General features: G+C 42.7%; 1 protein-coding gene across 2 annotated transcripts; it reads left to right on the top strand.

The window, feature by feature from the left end:
- The first annotated feature begins 5,004 nt into the window (after positions 1 to 5,004).
- Positions 5,005 to 22,874, top strand: grb7 (growth factor receptor bound protein 7). Of its 2 annotated transcripts, none has more exons than XM_014179126.3 (14): positions 5,005 to 5,214; positions 10,111 to 10,293; positions 10,617 to 10,737; positions 13,294 to 13,450; positions 13,736 to 13,857; positions 14,486 to 14,560; positions 14,905 to 15,042; positions 15,586 to 15,696; positions 15,789 to 15,887; positions 16,089 to 16,280; positions 16,804 to 16,861; positions 16,984 to 17,071; positions 17,220 to 17,313; positions 20,936 to 22,874. In XM_014179126.3, the coding sequence occupies exons 2-14, from the start codon at positions 10,121 to 10,123 to the stop codon at positions 21,080 to 21,082; spliced, it is 1,575 nt and encodes a 524-aa protein (XP_014034601.2). In that variant the 5' UTR covers positions 5,005 to 5,214; positions 10,111 to 10,120; the 3' UTR covers positions 21,083 to 22,874. The 2 variants fall into 2 exon arrangements, with proteins under 2 accessions (XP_014034601.2, XP_014034602.2); XM_014179127.3 differs by having other exon boundaries at positions 5,065 to 5,214; positions 10,107 to 10,293.
- The last annotated feature ends 373 nt before the right edge of the window (positions 22,875 to 23,247 follow it).

The raw sequence follows: 23,247 nt of genomic DNA, 5'->3' as shown, positions 1-23,247 counted from the left end.
ACAGTTCTTTTGTGTTTCTTCCTTTTGCGAATAATCGCACCAACTGTTGTCACCTTCTAACCAAGCTGCTTGGCGATGGTCTTGTAGCCCATTCCAGCCTTGTGTAGGTCTACAATCTTGTCCCTGACATCCTTGGAGAGCTCTTTGGTCTTGGCCATGGTGGAGAGTTTGGAATCTGATTGATTGCTTCTGTGGACAGGTGTCTATTATACAGGTAACAAGCTGAGATTAGGAGCACTCCCTTTAAGAGTGTGCTCCTAATCTCAGCTCGTTACCTGTATAAAAGACACCTGGGAGCCAGAAATCTTTGTGGTTGAGAGGGGGTCAAATACTTATTTCCCTCATTAAAATGCAAATCAATTTATACATTTCTTTGTCAGTGGGAAAACGTACAAAATCAGCAGGGGATCAAATACTTTTTTCCCTCACTGTAGGTAGGAGCAAACCCATGTAATGCTTTGTAGGTTAGCAGTAAAACCTTGAAATCAGCCCTAGCCTTAACAGGAAGCCAGTGTCGAGAGGCTAGCGCTGGAGTAATATAATATTTTTGGGGGGTTCTAGTCAAGATTCTAGCAGCCGTGTTTAGCACTAACTGAAGTTTTATTTAGTGCTTTTTCCGGGTAGCCGGAAAGTAGAACATTGCAGTTGTCTAATCTAGAAGTGACAAAAGCATGGATTCATTTTTCTGCATAATTTTTGGACGGAAAGTTTTGGATTTTTGCAATATTACGTAGTTTGAAAAAAGCTGTCCTTGAAATATTCTTGATATGCTCGTCAAAAGACAGATCAGGGTCCAGAGTAACGCCGAGGTCCTTCACAGTTTTATTTGAGATGACTGCACAACCATCAAGATTCATTGTCAGATCCAACAGAAGATCTCTTTGTTTCTTGGGACCTAGAACTAGCATCTCTGTTTTGTCCGAGTTTAAAAGTAAAACATTTGCCGCCATCCACTTCCTTATGTCTGAAACACAGGCTTCCAAGGGAGGGCAATTTTGGGGCTTCATCATGTTTCATCAAAATGTACAGCTGTGTATCGTCCGCATAAATGTGAAAGTTAACATTATGTATCTGAATGACATCACCAAGAGGTAAAATATATAGTGAAAACAATAGTGGTCCTAAAACGGAACCTTGAGGAACACTGAAATTTACAGTTGATTTGTCAGAAGACAAACCATCCACAGAGACAAACGGATATCTTTCTGACAGATAAGATCTAAACCAGGCCAGAACTTGTCCATGTATACCAATTTGGGTTTCCAATAACTCCAAAAGAATGTGGTGACCGATGGTATCAAAAGCAGCACTAAGGTCTAGGAGCAGGAGGACAGATGCAGTGCCTTGGTCTGACGCCATTAAAATGTAATTTACCACCTTCACGAGTGCAGTTTCAGTGCTATGATGGGGTCTAAAACCAGACTGAAGCATTTCGTATACATTGTTTGTCTTAAGGAAGACAGTGAGTTGCTGCGCAACAGCTTTTTCCAAAATCTTTTGAAAGGAATGGGAGATTCGATTTAGGCCAATAGTTTTTAAATATTTTCTTGGTCAAGGTTTGGCTTTTTCAAGAGAGGCTTTATTGCTGCCACTTTTAGTGAGTTTGGTACACAACCGGTGGATAGGGAGCCGTTTATTATATTCAACATAGGAGGGCCAAGCACAGGAAGCAGCTCTTTCAGTAGTTTAGTTGGAATAGTGTCCAGTATGCAGCTTGAAGGTTTAGAGGCCAAGACTATTTTCATCAATGTGTACAGAGATATAGTATTAAAAAACTTGAGTGTCTCTCTTGATCCTAGGTCCTGGCAGTGTTGTGCAGACTCAGGACAACTGAGCTTTGGAGAAATACGCAGATTTAAAGAGGAGTCTGTAATTTACTTTCTAATGATCATGATATTTTCATCAAAGAAGTTCATGAATTTATCGCTGCTGAAGTGAAAGCCATCCTCTCTTGGGGAATGCTGCTTTTTAGTTAGCTTTGCAACAGTATCAAAAATAAATTTGGGATTGTTCTTAATCTCCTCACTTAAGTTGGAAAAATAGGATGGTCGAGCAGCAGTGAAGGCTCTTCGATACTGCACAGTACTGTCTTTCCAAGCTAGTCGGAAGACTTCCAGTTTGGTATAGCGCCATTTCCGTTCCAATTTTCTGTAAGCTTGCTTCAGGCCTCTGGTATTATCTTTATACCAGCGATCTAGTTTCTTATGACAAATGTTTTTGGTTTTTAGGGGTGCTACAGCATCTAGGGTATTCTGCTAGGTTAAATTTAGTTCCTCAGTTAGGTGGAACCGATTTTTGTACTCTGACAGCCTTGGGTAGGTGGAGGGAGTCTGGAAGGCATCTAGGAATCTTTGGGTTGTACGAGAATTTATAGCACGGCTTTTGATGATCCTTGGTTGGGGTCTGAGCAGATTATTTGTTGCGATTGCAAACGTAATAAAATGGTGGTCCAATAGTCCAGGATTATGAGGAAAAACATTAAGATCCACAATATTTATTCCACAGGACAAAACTAGGTCCAGAGTATGACTGTGGCGGTGAGTAGGTCCGGAGACATGTTGGACAAAACCCACTGAGTCGATGATGGCTCCAAAAGCCTTTTGGAGTGGGTCTGTGGACTTTTCCATGTGAATATTAAAGTCACCAAAAATTGGAATATTATCTGCCATGACAACAAGCTCCGATAGGAATTCAGGGAACTCAGTGAAGAACGCTGTATATGGCCCAGGAGGCCTGTAAACAGTAGCTATGAAAAGTGATTGAGTAGGCTGCATAGATTTCATGACTAGAAGCTCAAAAGATGAAAAAGCAGCTATTTTTTGGGGGTACATTTTTATTTGCTATCGTAAATGTTACCAACGCCTCCGCCTTTGCGGGATGCGCAGGGGATATGGTCACTAGTGTAACAAGGAGGAGAGGCCTCATTTAACACAGTAAATTCATCAGGCTTAAGTCATGTTTCAGTCAGGCCAATCACATCGTATGTCAAGATTATGATCAGTGATTAGTTCATTGACTATAATTGCCTTGGAAGTGAGGGATCTAACATTAAGTAGCCCTATTTTGAGATGTGAGATATCACAGTCTCTTTCAATAATGACAGGAACAGAGGAAGTCTTTATTCCAGTGAGATTGCTAAGGCGAACACCGCCATGTTTAGATTTGCCCAACCTAGATCGAGGAACAGACACGGTCCCAATGGGGATAGCTGAGCTGACTACACTGACTATGCTAGTGGCAGACTCCACTAAGCTGGCAGGGTGGCTAACAGTGTGCTCTGCTGCCAGACTAGTCAAGGATCAAATCACCTCTACCTTACCTGCCACCCTAGACCCACTTCAATTTGCTTACCGCCACAATAGATCCACAGACAATGCAATTTCCATCACTCTGCACACTGTCCTATCCCATCTGGAGAAGAGGAATACCTATGTAAGAATGCTGTTTATTGACCATAGCTCAGCATTCAACACTATAGTACCCTCCAAGCTCATCATTAAGCTCAAGGCCCTGGGTCTGAACCCCGTCCTGTGAAACTGGGTCCTGGACTTCCTGAGGGGCCGCCACCAGGTGGTGAAGGTAGGAAACATCACCTCCACTCCGCTGATCCTCAACACTGGGGCCCCACATGGGTGCGTGCTCAGCCCCCTCCTGTACTCCCTGTTCACCCATGACGGCATGGCCACGCACGCCTCCAACTCAATCCTCAAGTTTGCCGACGACACAACAGTAGTAGGCTTGATTACCAACGATAACGAGACAGCCTACAGGAAGGAAGTGAGGGCTCTGGGACTGTGGTGCCTGAAAACAGCAGAGGGATCACCCCCCTATCTACATAGACAGGACCGCAGTAGAGATGGTGGAAAGCTTCAAGTTCCTTGGCGTACACATCACTGACAAACTGAAATGGACCACCCACACAGACAGTGTGGTGAAGAAGGCACAACAGAGCCTCTTCAACCTCAGCAGGCTAAAGAAATTTGGCTTGTCACATAAAACCCTCACAAACTTTTACAGATGCACAATTGAAAGCATCCTTTCGTGCTGTATCACCGCCTGGTATGGCAACTGCAATGCCCGCAACCGCAAGGCTCTCCAGAGGGTGGTGCGGTCTGCCCAACGCATTATTGGAGGCAAACTACCAGCCCTCCAGGACACCTACAGCACCCGATGTCACAGGATGGCCAAAAAGATCTTCAAGGACACCACCCGAGGCACTGCCTGTTCACCTGGCTATCATCCAGAAGGCGAGGTCAGTACAGGTGCATCAAAGCTGGGACCGAGAGACTGAAAAACAGCTTCTATCTCAAGGCCATCAGACTGTTAAACAACCATCACTAGCACATTAGAGGCTGCTGCCTATAGGCATAGACTAGAAATCACTGGCCACTTTAAGGAATGGAACACTAGTCACTTTAATAATGTTTACATATCTGGCATTACTCATCTCATATGTATACACGGTATTCTATGCTATTCTACAGTATCTTAGTCACTTAATAATATTTATAGATCTTGCATTACTCATCTCATATGTATATACTGTTTTCTATACTATTCTACGGTATCTTAGTCACTTAATGTTTACATATCTGGCATTACTCATCTCATATGTATATACTGCATTCTATACTATTCTACTGTATCTTAGTCCATTCTGCTTTGACATCGCTCATCCATATGTATATAGTCTTAATTCATTCCTACTTAGATTTGTGTGTATTGGGTATATGTTGTGTAATTTGTTAGATATTACTTGTTAGATATTACTGCACTGCTGGAGCTAGAAGCACAAGCCTTTCGCTACACCGCAATAACATCTGCTAATCACGTGTATGTGACCAATCAAATTTGATTTGATTTGAAATAATTGTGAAGGGTTACACACAAGGTTACAAAAATATTCAATGTGACCAATCCTATCTGTGAATCTGTCATTATTTGAACAATATGTCCTACTTTCTGGAACTTTTCCCAATAGGCGAGGAAGGACATTTAGCCTACTTTACCTTAGAAGAAAGGGGTGTGTGTAGTTTACCTACCACCTTGCACGACACGCTCCTCCCAAGTGTGTGTGGTAAGGGCACAAGTGAAGTTACGGTTGCGGGGAAGCTGAAAACATTACTACGTCCGAAGGAAGAGGTGGCTGAAATTCGCTGGTAGTGGTTGTTCAATATGCCCGGCAGCTGACATCTCGCCAAACCCAATTATAAGGTAAATTTATTGGATTGAAATGGCGCAGTATCTGGACCAGATATGGCGAGGAAGCGCTTCATATTAGAATATGCGAGCGATGCGTGATCTAAAGTTGCACTGGTAACACAGCCCTGTTGTTGACGGCTGAGGTGCAAATTATATATAGTTTGACAGTAGTGTTCTCAACATGAAAGACAACTACCCGTTTTTCTCCACCGTGCAATGAAATTCCTAGTAGGATAGGAAAATGTATCCCAGTACAGCTTCATTTGAGGTTGAGCATAAGCTATTCTACATATGCTTTAAATGTTGATATTTAGTTGCGTTGTCAACCAAACACAATTAAATATGACTTGTGTCATACAGTAAATAGCCATAGCGTAAAGTTATCTTGCAAACGAATGTAACAGTATTTAGTCAACCTTAAAAATGAGTAACATCTGTGTCTACATTTTGAGGTTAGCCTAATGCAACTCCACATGTCTTATGTAATCATAAAAAGCGTGTATGTTCAAGATCGCATGCAAAAGTTGCAGGTCTTAACAATTACTATAAAAATCTGCCAGAATCTCGAACAGCATTGATCACTTGCGATATGTAATTTTAGAAGTGAACTCAACTGCAATCCAGGCTATTTGGTTGTGCTATTAGATGAGGCACAGTGATAACGCATGAAGTTGTTGCATACATACAAAACATTTAACGTCTAACATTCTCCTTTTAAATGGTTGAACGCGCAGTGATAACACACTTAGATGACAACTAAACCAAAAATCTGACATTGTTTTTCCATTAGAATTTGGTTGTGCTTTTATACTTAACACATATAAACGCAACAATTTCTAAGATTTTACTGAGTTACGGTTCATATAAGGAAGTCAGTCAATTGAAATAAATTCATTAGGTCCTAATCTATGGATTTAACATGACTGCAGCCATGGGTGGGCCTGGCAGGGCATAGGCTGAGAGGTGGGCCTGGGAGGGCAGCCAGGCCCAAACAATCAGAATGAGCTATTCCCACAAAAGGGCTGTATTACAGACAGAAATACTCCTCAGCACCCCCCACTACCCCTCAGACAATCCCGCATGTGAAGAAGCCGGATGTGGAAATCCTGGGCTGGCGTGCGTACTGCCAAATTCTGTAAAACAGCATTGGAGGCAGTTTATGGTAGAGAAATTAACATTCAATTATCTGGAAACAGCTCTGTTGGACATTCCAGCAGTCAGCATGCCAATTGCATGCTCCCTCAACTTTAGACATCTGTGGCATTGTGTTGTGTGACACAACTGCACATTTTAGTGGCATTTTATTGTCCCCAGCACAAGGTGCACTTGTGTAATGATCATGCTGTTTAATCAGGTTCTTGATATGCCACACCTGTCAGTTGGATGGGTTATCTTGGCAAAGGAGAAATGCTCTGTAACAGGGATGTAAACAAATTTGTGCCCAAAATTTTAGAGAAATAAGCTTTTTGTGTGTATGGAACATTTCTGGGAGTTTTTAATTCAGCTCATGAAACATGGGACCAACACTTTTTATATGTTGTGTTTTATACTTTTGTTCAGTGTAGATGGTTGTAAGCATAGTGATATTACATTGGGAATTCAACAAACTTCTGGCACTTTTTGAGCGGGTGAATAAAGGTGGAAATCTCATTGATCAACGTCAACCAAATATGACCCACATTTCCATGTTGAAATGACGTGGTGTTCCCAGTGGGATGTTAAATGAATTTGGCCAAGGGGTAGTGGTGGGAAAAAGTACTCAATTGTCATACTTGAGTTAAAGTGAAGTTGCCTTAATAGAAAATGACTCAAGTAAAAGTGAAAGTCACCCAGTAAAATACTACTTCAGTAAAAGAATTTGGTTTTAAATATACTTAAGTATCAAAAGTAAATGGTTTTGTGAAAATGTACTTAAGTATCAAATGTAAAAGTATAAACCATTTCAAATTCCTTATTAAGCAAACGAAACTGCACAATTTTCCTGTTTATTTTATTTTTTATTGACGAATAGCCAAATGGCACACTCCAACACTTAGACATAATTTACAAATTAATTATTTGTGTTTAGTGAGTCTGCCAGATCAGACGCAGTAGGGATGACCAGGGATGTTCTCTTAATAAGTGTGTGAATTGGACCATTTTCCTGTCCAAATGTAAGGAGTACTTTTGTCAAGGAAAATGTATGGAGTAAAAAGTACATTATTTTCTTTAGGAATGTAGTGAAGTAAAAGTTGGCAAAAATTATAAATAGTAAAGTACAGATACCCCAAAAAACAGCGTAAGTAGTACTTTAAAGTATTTTTACTTAACTCTTGGCAGTGGTGTAAAGTACTTATGTCAAACAAATTTAGGTGGTACAATTAAAATCCAACGTAATAGTACAATAGGCTACCCTTGATGCACGATAGGGCCTGGGCGATTCACAGGGATCCACATTACTCGATTCACTGATCCAGTATTCAACTCAATACTTGTATTCCCCCCCCCCCAAAAAAAAGTTTTACACTGTCATTTAAGATTTAAATTGCAAAATGTTCTCTCTGTCCCATGGCAAAATGTGGGGAATTTCCCTGGGCCCGAGATGTAGTTAGTCCAGCCATGCGCTGCAGCAGTCATAGTAAAATAACTTGTGTGCTATTTTTATCGCACTCTAAAGTCATAGTTGTGTTCAGATTTTGACGCTGTCTCTGCTGCCTCTGATGAATTCGCTATCTCAAAAGGAATCGCTGGGCTAGTCTACCTGCCTACCGATTTTACATTTCAAAATGTCTTTCTTTTTTTCTTTCTCTTTTCCTTTATTTACCATAGACAGGATGAGGACATGTGTCTGAGTATCAGTATGTGTTGTTGACACAGTCAGTACATGCCAGTGCCACAGACAATTGTCTGGAGTTTCTGTCTGTCTGGACTCTATGTACTGAACCTTTCTGGCAGGGTGCACAGGTGAAGTGGCAGCTAACTTTATTGCTCTCTTGTGTGGGTGATCTCATCACTGTTTGCTTATCTCTTTGTTGATTGATGGCCAACTAATCAGTTTCCAAGTATTTGTCCACCCTTGAGTCAGTATCAGGAGTAACAGTATGTTTTTCGGAGGATTATTTTTTTATTAAGTCTTGTGACCTAATTATGTAATACTATTTGCTGGTGTATTTAAGAACATATATACACACACAAACACACCATCACACTGCCCTATCCCATCTGGACAAGAGGAATACCAATGTAAGAATACTGTTCATTGACTATAGTTAAGTATTCAGCCCCATAGTACCCTCCATTCTCATCATTAAGCTCGAGGCCCTGGGTCTGAAGCACGCCCTGTGCAACTGGGTCCTGTACTTCCTGATGGGCTGTCAACGATGACGAGACGGCCTACAGGAGGTGAGGGCTCTGGGAGTGTGGTGCCAGGAAAATAACCTCTCACTCAACGTCAACAAAACAAACGAGATGATTGTGGACTTCAGGAAACAGCAGAGGGAGCACCCCCCTATGCACATCAACGGGACCGTAGTGGAGAGGCGGTGAAACGCTTCAAGTTCCTCTGGGTACACATCACTGACAAACTGAAATGGTCCACCCACACAGACAGTGTGGTGAAGAAGGCGTAACAGCGCCTCTTCAACCTCAGGAGGCTGAAGAAATTTGGCTTGTCACCTAAAACCCTCACTAACTTTTACAGATGCACAATTGAGAGCATCCTGTCGGGCTGTGTCATCGCCTGGTACGGCAACTGCTCCGCTCACAACCGCAGGGCTCTCCAGAGGGTGGTGCGGTCTGCCCAACGCATCACCGGGGGCAAACTATCTGCCCTCCAGGACACCTACGGCACCTGACATCACAGGAAGGCCAAAAAGATTATTAAGGACAAAAACCACCCGAGGCACTGCCTGTTCACCCGGCTATCATCCAGAAGGCGAGGTCAGTACAGAGGCATCAACGCTGGGACCGAAAGACTGAAAAATAACTTATCTCAAGGCCATCAGACTGTTAAACAGCCATCAGTAGCTTATTAGAGGCTGCTGCCTATATACATAGACTAGGAATCACCGGCCACTTTAATTAATGGAACACTAGTCACTTTAATGTTGACATATTTTGCATTACTCATCTCATATGAATATATTGTATTCTATTCTACTGTATCGTAGTCTATGCCACTCTGACATTGCTCGTCCATATATTTATATATTCTTAATTCCATTCCTTTGCTTAGATTTGGGTGTATTGTTAGATACTACTGCACTGTTGGAGTTAGAAACACAAGCATTTCGCTACACCCGCAATAACATCTGATAAACATGTGTATGTGACCAATAAAATGTAATTTGATAATTGGCGCTCAAATAAAGAGAAGCAGCAGGCTTCACCTGATACACATTGTACATCTTCTCCATACAATGGCCCTTTGTCCACTCAGCGGGAGCCCTGTAACTCTGCCTTCCACTGAAACAATTGCTGCACCTCACCCAGTCTAGTCTGCCTGCCTGATTCAGGCAATTTGTTCCTTTCAAAACTGAATGTCTGCCAGCATTCTTCTGATCATTATAAGCGCTATGTTCTGCATAGCAACACTAAGCAAAGGATATAGCTTGTCAATTTGAACGAGAGAGAGAGCTTTGTGGTTGAGGATGCCACGGAGTTGGGAGCAGGTGTGACGTTTTCATTCTCAACTGTTGCTTCTGTGACTAATACATTGTCATAACACTGAAACCGAGCAAGAAGGTGTTAGACATTAATACATGTTGTGAAATCTGTCACGCACTATAGAAATACTGGTTTCCTTGTTTATTTTAGGCACATGGCTCATTGGCTGTAAATGTTTTTTTTTTGGTCACAAAACTCTGGCTTAACTCTTGAAAATACTGCATGTGATAACTAAGATACTTTCTCACTCACTTACTGAGCCAGGTCATTTTTAATGGAGGTCCAAGGGCAATGGGCGGAGGTCTTCGAGGGCTCTGACAGACAAGAGGACTCTGGTGGGGAGGGTGAGCTGCTGGGTAGCTCCACAATCACCTTGGCTCCTCTGGTGGCCAACCCTCCTCCTCCCCCCATTCGCCGCTCCCAGCCCCTCGTCATCCACAGAAGCAGGTAGGGCTACCTGACTTAACTTACACAATGGCCATGACTCCATTGGTTGACAGTGACTGACTCAATAGCATTTGACACGTCTTATACTTGCTACCGGCACAGAAGTCAATGAGTCATGTTCGGATATTGAGTCATATGTCACATCCTGTTGTTTATGAAGGTTACAAAAGACTCCTTAAAATAGACAGACCCTTTTTAATTGAAATGTATTGGTTATATTGTGTGAATGTTATTCTTTTTATACATTGTTGTATCCATTTGTATTGTATTTGCGATTGACTTATTCCATTTAAAACGTTTTTTTTTTCTTCACATTTTTCCAGAATGAATACCGTGGAACGGTTCTCTGTTCCTTCTATACCCAATCCCTTTCCAGAGCTGTGCAGCCCCTCTCAATCCCCAGTCCTGATTGGCTCTCTCTCACCGCCGAGAAGTGACACGCATGTAAGATCAAGGGCTCGTAATTGGCTATGCAATCTTCAGGGATATTGTTCTGAATTAATTTGATTGGCAATGGGTAGGTAGAACTGTCACATTGATAACATTGCCTCTTTGGAATACAGTATAAGTTCATTTGACTGGTCTGACAGAGGGGCCTCCAGAGGGGATAGAATGGATTCATGTTATTGACTGAGTGGTTCGCAGGGGTTAATTTGATTGGCAGAGTCCCCTGGGTATGCTTGTGCGTATTTAACGCTAGGCGACAGACTGTCACAATGCAATAGATGCTCCAGGGCATGACACTCACCACATACAAGCGTGCCACAAGCACATTCTAATACACACACACACACACACATAAAGACAAACAAAAACACACCTTGTTCCTCCAATTACTGCCACAGCATCTTTACTTGTGGTATAGTTGCACAGACAAATTCCACCATGTTGTGACACCATCCATCATTGTCTGGATGACTTATTTGTTTGTTTAAAATGCCATACTTATGTGTTTAATGTACTGTATGTACCTAGCTACTAGGTACAGGTTGGTTTTGTTTTGCCCCATGGCTATTGCAAACATCAGAGCAAAAATGTTCAACATTTAACTAAGCTATTTTGCTGAAAGGATGAATTCAGCGGATATTGATACCTTGCTCGGAAAGAATGTGCAAACATCCCCCACGAGCAGTGTTGGAGAACATCATTTAAAAAAGGAACTTATGCTACAACGTTACTGACTATGAAAAGTAACTTGTTATATTACTTTTGCGTTACCAAAAACAGAAAACCCTCTGAAGATGCCTTACGCGTGTTAGTCATTCATTCCTATGGCCAGTAAAAGGTGCACACTACCTTTGAATGGCTTGCGTAGCCTAAACCAAGGGTGCAACTTTCGACGGGGACATGTCTCCCCCCCACATTCTGAAATTGCATTTTTGTCTCCCATTGTATCACATTCCAATGATAATATTAACGAGGCAACGGTGTGTGCTTTAGGACCATGGGGCCACCTTCGAGTGGTCGGGTAGGCTGTTTGGAGTGTTTATCTGACTGAAAAAAAAAAAGAATATATAATAATTACGCCCCCCCCCCCACTTCTAAAACCAAAGTTGCCCCCCTGGCCTAAATCCTCCGCAGCCTAATCTATAGCTCTGGACTATACCAACTCAACTAATAATGACAGACGCAATCTCTCCTTTACAATACTTTAAATAAATTATTTTGTTGAATTATTTATACATATGTAAATGCGTATACTGTATAAAACCAACTGGGCAAAGTAAAATGAGAGTTCAAATACAAGAACAACTGGCTACCAAGCTGTTTTACCCACCGATATGTACTGGTCTGTGAACTGTGTAATTGTTGTTCCCTTTCCTTTCTGTTTATGGCGAAGACGGAGCAGGAGAAATTTAAATTCTTATCAACTGAGCCCTACTTGATTATCTAGCTACACTGTTTGCTTTATTACCAGGCAATAAATGGGGCAGTCGCCTGAACCCGATGATCCTGTGTTTGCGTGTGAATCCTGCAAGTAGCGTCAGTCAAGATTCGAGGAGTCACGTCTGTCCTTTTCTTCTACCAATTCAAAGTAATGTGAATACTGCCACGATAACAGCGATTGTCTCTGCCATCTCGCTAGCTATCTATCTGCTGGCTACCATGCCAGAAACCCACCACAACGTTTGTGCAGAAACAGGAAGAGAGTGTGATCAACAGCCTAGGTAGAGGGATTTCATTTTTTAAAATTTGCGCCAACAAAGGAAATATTGTAAAAGTAACTGATTACTTAAATAAAAAAATGAACGCTTTAAGTTACTCGTTACCACCAAAAAGTAATCTGAGTACTCTAACGCGTTACTTAACACTGCCCACGAGACTCCAAGCATTTGTCCATTGTCTGGCCTGTCTTCGTCTCTTGCGGGAAGGAGTCTGCTTTCGCTAAATAACAGGTGAAGTTTAAATCCGGTTGTACTGGTTTTGGTACTGGTTTTGGAGTTGGCTGAGGAGAGAGACTGAGCTAGAGGCTGCGTCGGGGTGTCACAAGTCCTCAATTTAACCTGTACCTGGCTCTCCTCTCAGGCCTTGGGGGCTCGGGCTAGGCCGTGTGCCAATCCCATCAGACCGGTTCTGGAACATGATAGGAGGGACAGAGGAGGTGTGAGTTCTTGTAAATAAGAGAGCGGGAGCGGGAGAGATTGAACAAGACAAGTTCAAGGGGAGGGTGAAGTGTCAAGGGAGTTAAATAAAGGATTATTATTGGCTGTCACTATAAAAGCTGTTGACTGATTCTGGCCATCAGAAACCCAGTCTCTCACCCTGGTTAAGCTTTATAATGTGACAGTTCCAGAATTGGCCTATTGCTGTGCGTTCCTATAGTTCATCTATGATCTCTTTTAATCCTTCTAATTTCTTTTCATTATGTAATTTTTGCCTTGATTTTGGATTTGTTTTCTTTTGTGTTTGTCTTGGTATGCATGTGTATGTTCGTTGAATATTACGCAATGTACTCTGTTTTCTCAATGTAGTGTCTCTCTGTCTGCTTCTCTGGTCTAGCTGATCAAGGTGTTCGGCGAGGACAGTCACAGTCGGTCCCTGTGGGTGATACCCAGGGCCACAGCCAGGGACGTGTGCCATTTGTTGGTGCAGACAACCCACTGTAGCGACCAGGAGAACTGGGCTCTGATCGAGCTGCATTCAGCCTTGGGCCTGGGTAAGACTGGACTGCACACTGTCCAAACATTGCCCAGCAAATGCCATTGGCATTCCAATTATTTGCAATTGTTTTTGGAATGCTCGTGGGTTGTCTAAAGGCGAGTCGACATCAAAGTTTTGACAAGATGAGACAACTGGAGTACGGTGTCCATATTCGGACAGCCTCAGTTGGTTTGGTTTCAGACTCACTCTGACTTGAGAGCCTGCATACCAAGTAGCTCTCCAGTGTAGCTGTCCTACACTGTGTGAAGTATTTCTCTCCCCCCCCCCCCCCCCCCCCCAGAGCGAGTTCTGGAGGACCACGAGGTGGTGGTGGAGGTGCAGGCTGCCTGGCCCTCCGAGAGCGACACCAAGCTTCTGTTCCGCAAGAACTACGCCAAATATGAGTTCTTCAGGACACCTGTGGTAGGCCTGCTGAGCTCTTCTGCATCCTCCACCATTTTGTCTAGGAAGAGAAGCCATTTCCAAGCCAAATGCATGGTCACACAGAGATCAGCTTAGATGGCTGGAAAGGGATGGTGATGAATAGTATAGCATACAAGATGCTCTAACATGCATTCTGTACAATGATTCTGATAGGATCTTATGTTATGCCAGATGTTAGTCAGACGTGTGAGCAACGGGTTAGTATGTTAATAATCACCGGCATCTGGATGTCCTAGTAGAATCGGTGTTAACGTTGTGTTCTTATCACATTCACGTTGCTCATCCTGTTCGTTAACACGGCTGACTTCATACACCCACGCACGCACACACACAATATTTTAGAAACATTTTTTATTTCTTTACTTCTAAGCATGGTAGGCAGGTTGATTCGCACAGGTGTGCGTCTCTTAACAGACAGTGGGCAAAATAAACGTTTTTTGTCAGGCTTTAAACATTTGCTTTTGTTTGCGTGACGTCTTGCCTTAACCCCCTTGAAACACTGCTATCAAGACTCAAGCCATTGCTCATAACCCTCCATACAGGCTCTAGAGAGGCCTTATGTTATTGAAATAGCCCTTTGGTTTACAACTGTAGCTTCCTGTTACAGCTGTTCTTCCCCAAGCACATGATCTCAGACAGTGCTGATGTCACCAAGGGAATGACCTCAGCAGAACTCATCCAGGTAAGCAGCCTATTGTAGGGAAATAGAGCAAGGCCTACTGCTCTGGTATAGCTTCTCCTTTGTTGTGTATGTTAGGTTTCACTCTAGCTGAGGAGAAACTAGATGTGAACCCCTATATCAGGTTGCCAGGGAAGTGTATCAGGAAACAAATTGAATTGGCAGATATTGAGAATGACATTTCCATTATGTCAGAGGATGTACAGAAACAGTCTTTTGGAATGGTTTTTAGTTCAGTAGTTGAAGTGATTACATTTTTAACCTTGTTGATTTTTCTATGCTTTTCTTCGGTTTAGACAAAGGTGCATTGGATTTGACCCAGATGTTGTTTCCTTGCCTCTATCCAGAATCTGCTGCAGTCGGGGACATGTCCTGAGATCCAGGGCTTCCTCCACGTCAGAGAGCCCAGCCGCAAAGCCTGGAAGAAGGTCTACTTCTTCCTCCGACGTTCAGGCCTCTACTGCTCCACCAAAGGCTCATCAAAGGTCAGCCATGGAGCACCAGATTTTGACAGAAATAGAACATCCAGGAACTGAAAGTAATTTACAAGAAATGGCAAAGGTACATGAAGATGGTGGATTTCAGAAATGACTTCATTGTTTTAGCACTATGCACAGTTTCTAAACTACGGTGTGTGTCATGGTTCAATAAATAAGCACAATCTACTTTTTTAGTTTTTTCAAATTGGTGAAGTCTTGGAGCTAAAATTGGGATCATGTATACTGTGCTAATGACGACACCAAAAAAGGGTAACGGAGAGTAATGTACAATACGTCAAACTTAGCACACGAGGCCTTTGTGGTAAGTGTATGGGATCCACCATTTTTATTAACCTCCACTATTTAACGGCCATTTAATTTAGTTTTACGCTTTCCATTTTAAATCAATGGTTAAACGACTTGGGGCGGCATAGTTACTGTACAGGTATGAAGATATTTGTAGTATATTGTTTCAATATGCCCCATCGACGGATAGCTTGGTCGGTGTGACGGTCTGATTGTCTGTCTCTGATGGTCTGTGTGTCCTAGGAGCCCCGTCACCTCCAGTACGTGGCTGACCTGGAAGACCTGAACGTCTACAGTATCACCAACAGCCGCAAGCTCTACGGTGCCCCTGTGGACTTCACCTTCTGCATCAAGGTAACCATTACAACCGTCCAGGGCTTCATTCAAGAGAGCAATGTTTCGAAATTGTTCTGAAATAGGCTGCATACACGTTTCTTTGTGTGTAGCCCAGCAAAGACCGTATTCGTGCGCAGGACTTGAAGCTGCTGTGTGCGGAGAACGAACAAACGCGCACCTGCTGGACCTCTGCATTTCGACTATTCAAGGTGAGGAGAACCCAATACTTGGCTATCATTGCATCATGACCCGAACTTTATTATGGAAGCAGATTCATGCCAAAACAAACACAAATAAAAACATACAAAATGTGGCATACCCTTACTGGATAAGATGGTGGATAAATAATAAAAATGTGACAGATACACATGCTTACCCTTTACTTTTTCCTCCTGTGTCTGCCGGAGCAGTATGGGAGGCAGCTGCATTGTAACTACCAGCTGTCCCAGTCAGCACCTCGTCTACAGGAGGTTGTGTCTCAGCGGTGTGAGTCGGAGGCCAGCCTGGTCGCCATGGACTTTTCAGGGAAGGCGGGGGGCCGGGTCATCCAGAATGCCTGGGAGGCCCAGAGCGCGGAGAAGGAGGAGGGACAGGCATGGAGGGTGAGGATGGTGGGGTGGAGAATGCGACTGGATAGGTGACGATACAGATAGGTGACGTGTTGTAGTATTTTTATTTGTAAAAATTATTTTATCCTTTATTTAACCTGAACAGTCGCATTTAGATTTACATCTCTTTTTCAAGTGAGCCCTGGCCAAGAGTGCAGCATACATATAGTTCCACATGAAACACAACACCACATAAAACGTAACAATGAATGGAAGTTAAAACCGTGCATAAGAGGGCATAAAAGAACATGTTTAAAAACATGCACAGTCTGCGGTCAGCAGCCCTCCAATCCGGGATTTAAAATCCTCAATCAGAATACAATCATCGAATTTTAAGTCATTCTGCGACGTTCCAAGATGGAAAAAGAGAGGTGCGGTGACGAGGAGAAGAAAAATAGGGATTGGGTTAAGAGGGTCACAGGAGGAATAACGACAAGCCAAACAGAACAAAGTTGTTGTTGGATTTGTGTGTAGCAGTCTGGAGTTACTAGTGCGTATGACCTCTCTTGTCTCTCAGAGGAGAGAAGCCTTGAGGTGCAGCCTACCCAACCTTACCCCGGGATCTCGGCCCTCTTGTGAGTCCAGTCAAACAAATACTGTGTCAAATTGGTTCACATTCACAGTTTTTCCCAAACAGAATATATTTGTTCAGATCATTGATCTAAATGGTAAATGAGTGGGTTTGTGTGTTACACAGCCATACACCGGACCCAGCTCTGGTTCCACGGTGGTGTGTCGCGAAAGCAGGCCCAGAGGCTGATCGAGGAACAGGGATTGGTGGATGGGTATGTATGTGTGCTTGTTGTGGGCACATCTTTGCATGTAGCTCCTTTGAATGTAGCTCCTTTGCATGTAGCTTAGTTTGTAAACAACATGCTCACCTTGGATGACATCTACCACATTGTGTGTGTGTGTGTGTGTGTGTGTGTGTAGGATGTTCCTGATTCGTGAGAGCCAGCAGCATGCCCAGTGTTTTGTCCTCTCGTTGTGTTACAAGCTGAAGACCAAACACTACCTCGTCATCCCTGTGAGTGGACTTTCCTCTCCCCCATCATGTGAACCTTGCCCTTATGAGATAGCAAGGCTATAAGGACAGTCTAGTCATAATTGTACTAGGTAGACATGAAATAAAACTGTATCCCAAGTGGGTGTGACACCTACTCCCGTTGCCTGCTTCACTGCTGCTTGGATTCCACCTGGAGATCTGTTCACCATCTGCACTGGCCTGTTTCCCCCTAACCTCCAGCACACATGCACAGTTGGGGCGAGTGACTCTGAACTTACAATGGCTAGCCCATTACCTCATAACTCCTGCGTGCTTTGTTGACTATGAACTCACATGTTTACCCGATTGTGGGACAGACTGTTTGTTCCCACACTCGGGACTCTGGCTCTCTATTGGTTACACAGACTCTTGGCCTCCTATCCTATTATAACCAGTGGTGAAAAAAGTACCCAATTGTCATACTTAAGTAGAAATAAAGATCCCTTAATAGAAATTTACCGAAGTGAAAGTCACCCAGTAAAATACTACTTAAGTAGAAGTCTAAAAGTATTTGGTTTTAAATATACTTAAGTATCAAAAGTAAATGGAATTGCTGCAATATACTTAAATATCAAAAGTTAGAGTAAATTTGGTTTTAAGCGTTAAACTTTCAAATAGCTCTTTGCTTCGGTGTTATCGTCCTCCATCAGCACCGGCCTGTACCCTACCTGCCCTAAGCTCTCTTCTGGCCCCTTACACTAAGTCTGAATTTGTCCTGCTAGGTGACCTAAACTGGGACATGCTTAAACCACCTGACCAAGACCTAAAGCAATGGGAATCCCTAAATCTTACTCAGATTATTACCAATCCTACAAGGTATGACTCCAAACACCCAGGAAAGCTACTCTCCTTAGTGTTATCCTCATAACGAATCCTGATAGGTATCAGTCTGGTGTTTTCTGTAATGACCTTAGTGATCACTGTTTTACAGCCTGCATTCGTAATGGCTGCTCAGTGAAACGACATGTCCAGATTTGTCATAGATGCTTGCTAAAAAACTTTAATGAGTAAGCCTTCCTTCATGAACTGGCCTCTGTAAATTGGTATAGAATCATCTTGAACCCCTCTGTCGAAGACGTTTGAACCTTTTTTTAATATTATTAGTGGTATTGTTAACAAACATACCAAGAAAATTAGAATTTAAAAACAGGTTCCACCCCAGGTTTCAACGCGATGTTGCAGAGTTACTCCACCTCCAAGAATTTCATTTAGCGACAGGCTCGGCACACGCATACTCATGCTGAATGAGTCTCGTTCAGGCAAATGACAAATAATAGCACTTAGACTATCCGGAAGGCCAAAGTTAGTTACTTTAAGGAGCAGTTCTCTCTCTCTCTCTCTCTCTCTCTCTCTCTCTCTCTCTCTCACTCACTCTCTCACTCTCTCTCACACACCACAAGAAGTTCTGGAAAACGGTTAAAGACCTGGAGAATGAACCCTCCTCCTCACAGCTGCCCATGTCCCTCTGGTGGAATTATTGTAATCAAAAGGAGAGACTTTTAGAGTTCTTCAAAACAATCAAACTTTATTATTTAATTAGTGCAGTAAAAGAGCTGGTCGGTAACCACCCCTGGAGGTGATCACTGAGAACTCAACCAGCTGGTTTGAGCCACAGCATTTTTATAGCAAAGTCCATCCTTCTTCAGTCTACTTTACAACAGATGTATGGGATGGGTCACATGGTTAAGATTTGTATGAAATATACTTATAATTCACAGCAGACAGTATCTGCTGTAAAAAAATGTCCTCATTGTGTAGAGACCAGGGTCTGGCCCCCCCAACTCCATACTGGAGCCATCTCACCCCAGTACCCAAGTGCAGAAACATTAACTCATGCTCTGGAATGCTGTATCACCCAAAGACATCGTAAATCTCCTGTCAGTGTTAAAATCTCCCAGAGGCCCACTTTCACACAGACACAAAAGAGTTATAAGAACCCTTTATTCTGTTGCATAAAATAACCCTTTGATGCAATTACAACATTATAACACAATTTTGCTCTCACATCCCTTAATCTTGATGATGTGGTTGTTACTGACAAGGAACACATGGCTGAGCTCTTTAATCACCACTTCATTAAGTCAGGATTCCTATTTGACTCCTTGCCCATCCAACATTTCCTCATCTCCCACCTCGTCTAATGTGACTAGCCCTGATGCGTCTCCCTCTTTTTCCACCTGCCCTGCTACCAAGTTTTCCCCTGCAGGCAGTCACTGAGTCCGAGGTGCTAAAGGAGCTCCTTAAACTTGACCCCCAAAAAACATTTGGGTCAGATGGTTTAGACCTTATCTTCTTTAAGGGTACTGCCCCTATCATCGCCAAGCCTATCTCTGACCTTTTTTAACCTGTCTCTCCTCTCTGGGGAGGTTCCCATTGCTTGGAAGGCAGCCACGGTGTGTCCTTTATTTAAAGGGGGAGATCAAGCTGATCCTAACTGTTATAGGCCAATTTTATTTTGCCCTGTTTATCAAAAGTGTTGGAAAAACATGTCAATAATCAACTGACTGGCTTTCTTGATGTCTATTGTATGCATTCTGGTTTCTACTCAGGTTATGGATGTGTCACTGCAACCTTAAAGGTCCTAAATGATGTCACCATTGCCCTTGATTTTAAGCAATGTTGTGCTGCTATTTTTATTGACTTGGCCAAAGCTTTTGATACGGTAGACCATTCCATTCTTGTGGGCCGGCTAAGGAGTATTGGTGTCTCTGAGGGGTCTTTGGCCTGGTTTGCTAACTACCTCAGAGTGCAGTGTATGAAGTCGTAGGTAGTAGGAAGTGCTCTCCTCCATTTTGTATGCAGATGATAGTCTTATAATAGTCTCTATACTCCTCTGTAAACTGGTCATCTCTGTATACCTGTCTCAAGACACACAGGTTGATGCCTATTTATAAAACCCTCTTAGGCCTCACTCCCCTCTATCTGAGATGCCTACTGCAGCCCTTATCCTCCACCTACAACACCAATTCTGCCTGTCACATTCTGTTAAAGGTCCCCAAAGCGTGCACATCTTTTGTCGCTCCTCTTTTCAGTTCGCTGCAGCTAGCGACTGGAACGAGCTGAAAAAAAACATTAAAACTGCAGTTTTATCTCCATCTCTTCATTCAGACTCGAACATGGACACTCCTACTGACAGTTGTGGCTGCTTTGCCTGATGTATTGTCTCTACCTTCTTGCCCGTTGTGCTGTTGTCTGTGCCCAATAATGTTTGTACCATGTTTTGTGCTGCTACTATGCTGTGCTGCTGCCATGTTGTGTTGCTACCATGTTGTCATTTTGTGTTGCTGCTGTGCTATGTTGTTGTCTTAGTTCTCTCTTTATGTAGTGTTGTGGTGTCTCTTGTCGTGATGTTTGTTTTTGTCCTGCATTTTTAATCCCAGTCCCCGTCCCCGCAGGAGGCCTTTTGGTAGGCTGTCCATTTGTAAATAAGAATTTGCCTAGTTAAATAATAAAAATGATAGTTGAGTTTTTTTGTTGTTGTTGTACAGACAGGTATGCAGATTACAGCTAGTTATCTAACTCGTATGTTTTTGCGCTAATTGTTTGATCCTGACAGATGAGCATATAGATGGTTTCACAATAAAACTCTTATTTCTCTGTGCAGTGTGAGGAGGGCGGTAGGAAGTACTACACCATGGACGATGGCCTCACCCTCTTCATTGACCTACTGCAGCTGGTGGAGTTTCACCAGATCAACAAAGGCATCCTCCCTGTCTGCCTCAAACACCCCTGTGTCTGTGTCGCCCTCTGACCTCTTGGTTAGGAACACCTCATTATGACCCCAGGGACACCTCATTATGACCCCAGGGACACCTCACATCACCACTGGGCTAGGTATATATGCAAAGTAGTTCAAACGCTGTCAGTTTCACTGTAGCTAGCTAGCCGTACGCTGGTAGACCGTGTCCTTCGCCCCTGTGTTTCGGGCACTGTTTTCCAGATGGCGAGGGCAGGTGTTTGGTAGGCGGGAGCGAACGACACTGTGTGCTAGCTTAGCCAGCTAATCCTGAGGACGACTCCGGTACATGGGAGGCGGGAGCAACACTGTTTGCTAGCTAACTAACAAGCTAGCTAGCACGCTGTGTCGTTAACTATCAAGTTAGCTAGTACACGGTATTGCTCTAGCCGCCCGTCTGCTATGCTAGCAGGAGGCGGGGACGACCGGTAGACAGTGTCCTTCGCCCCCGCCTGTCGGGCATTCATGCAGGAACCAATGGGATGCTCGAGGTGCGAACACCCTTAATTGTGAGCTGCAGTTGCACACTTGAAAAGTTACAAATTGCAGCTTGAAGTCACATGCAGTAACTAGTGTGTAGGGGTCTAGACATGGGTGGTCACAGCTATACACCCCTAGCAGTAGCTTTTAAATCATGTATTTTTAATTGAATCTAACTCATTTGTAGTTTCAGACATCCCCCCCCCCCATTTTTTTTTTATGTTTTAATTAATTACTTGCAATCCCTGTGAGGGTACGTTTAATTACGCATTTTGCACAGCTTTAGGATCTTAGAGCGCCATCATTCGTGGTAGGATTTTGTGCTGTAACCTAAAGAATTTGACTTGCTAAAGGGCTTGTTCACTCCCTTGTGAAGCAATACCTCTGTGGATAGTTGGCTGGATGGCTATAACTGATATCACGGAGTAGATTCTTCAATTTTAGAAAGTAACATTGTTTACGCACATCCTTTAGGGGCTTGGTGATTTACATGTCGAAGAGCCCCTTTCAATGTGTGGGATATACAATGTGCAAGTTCCTGAGTGTACCACAAGGGGGCACTCTTCGTACACCGGATAGCAGAGCCAAAGACGTGAGAGTTGATTTGTCATTGAGGAATTGATCAGGGGCTTACCCAGCGAGGTGCAATGTTTAGAATCAGAAATAAACTCTATAGAGGTATTGAAAATCCACATTCTTCACATCAGGAATTATCAAGCCTTTTCAGCACAATACATTTCTATCTGAATGTTCTGTAAAATTGCACCACCTTGAATAAGCCCCAGGATTGGTGAAATACTGTAGCTATCTCGGAATGCCTTCTGAATGTTTTACAATGATGTGTATATGTATGTTTTTAATTATTATTTTATAGTTCACTGTGTATGGGTTTTCATACTAGGACACACTACTAGTAAGTGCCTTGTAAATTCATATAACATTAAGCACTCTTAAATGTATTTTTTTGCACAATGTTGGTTGAGGGAGAACTAATCTGATGTCTTGTTTTTGTCGTTAGCTGAAAAAGAGATGCGAGCTGTTCATTCCTACCCTGTATGTTCATAGTGTATACTTACACATGGGTTTTCTATCAATGACATCCTGAGACTTATTTGAAATCTTGCAATTGCTCATAGCTTTTATATGAATTAAGTGGTGTTCGATGTGCAACGTATACATCTCAAGTTATTCAATGCCCAAGGCCAGTTTACTTTTGTGCCACGATTTACGTTTCTTTTTTTGCATTGAATTCAATTGTATTGTGTGATATGCAACATGGCAAATATTTATCTCTTTCATAACTGTTTAATAAATAATTGATTTCTTATATGGTTTGTTGAATTGGATCTGATTTTTGCACTGTAAACATGGTCAGGATCAGATGGATTTGTCTTATCACTATGGCTACAGTATCTGCATATACTGTAAATATCTTCCCATCAAAGCACTTTACAACAACAAAAACAAACAAGAATGGACCTTTTTAATGTTACTGATAAATATACAGCCTGCTGACATGTACAGTTCCTTCAGAAAGTATTCACACTTTTACTTTCTTCAAATTTTGTTGTTACAAAGTGTGATTTTTAAAATTGATTTAATTGTCTACACAAGTCAGCGGAAGAATTGTTATTAATGGAAAATAAACAGTTGATTTAAGTATACAACACCGTAAGTCAATACATGTTAGAATCACCTTT

Source organism: Salmo salar, chromosome 28 (genome assembly GCF_965601325.2).
Source record: "Salmo salar chromosome 28, fSalSal1, whole genome shotgun sequence".
Classification (NCBI taxonomy): Eukaryota; Metazoa; Chordata; class Actinopteri; order Salmoniformes; family Salmonidae; genus Salmo; species Salmo salar.
Note: the sequence above shows the minus strand (reverse complement) of the source record. Positions and strands in the feature narration are given on the sequence as shown.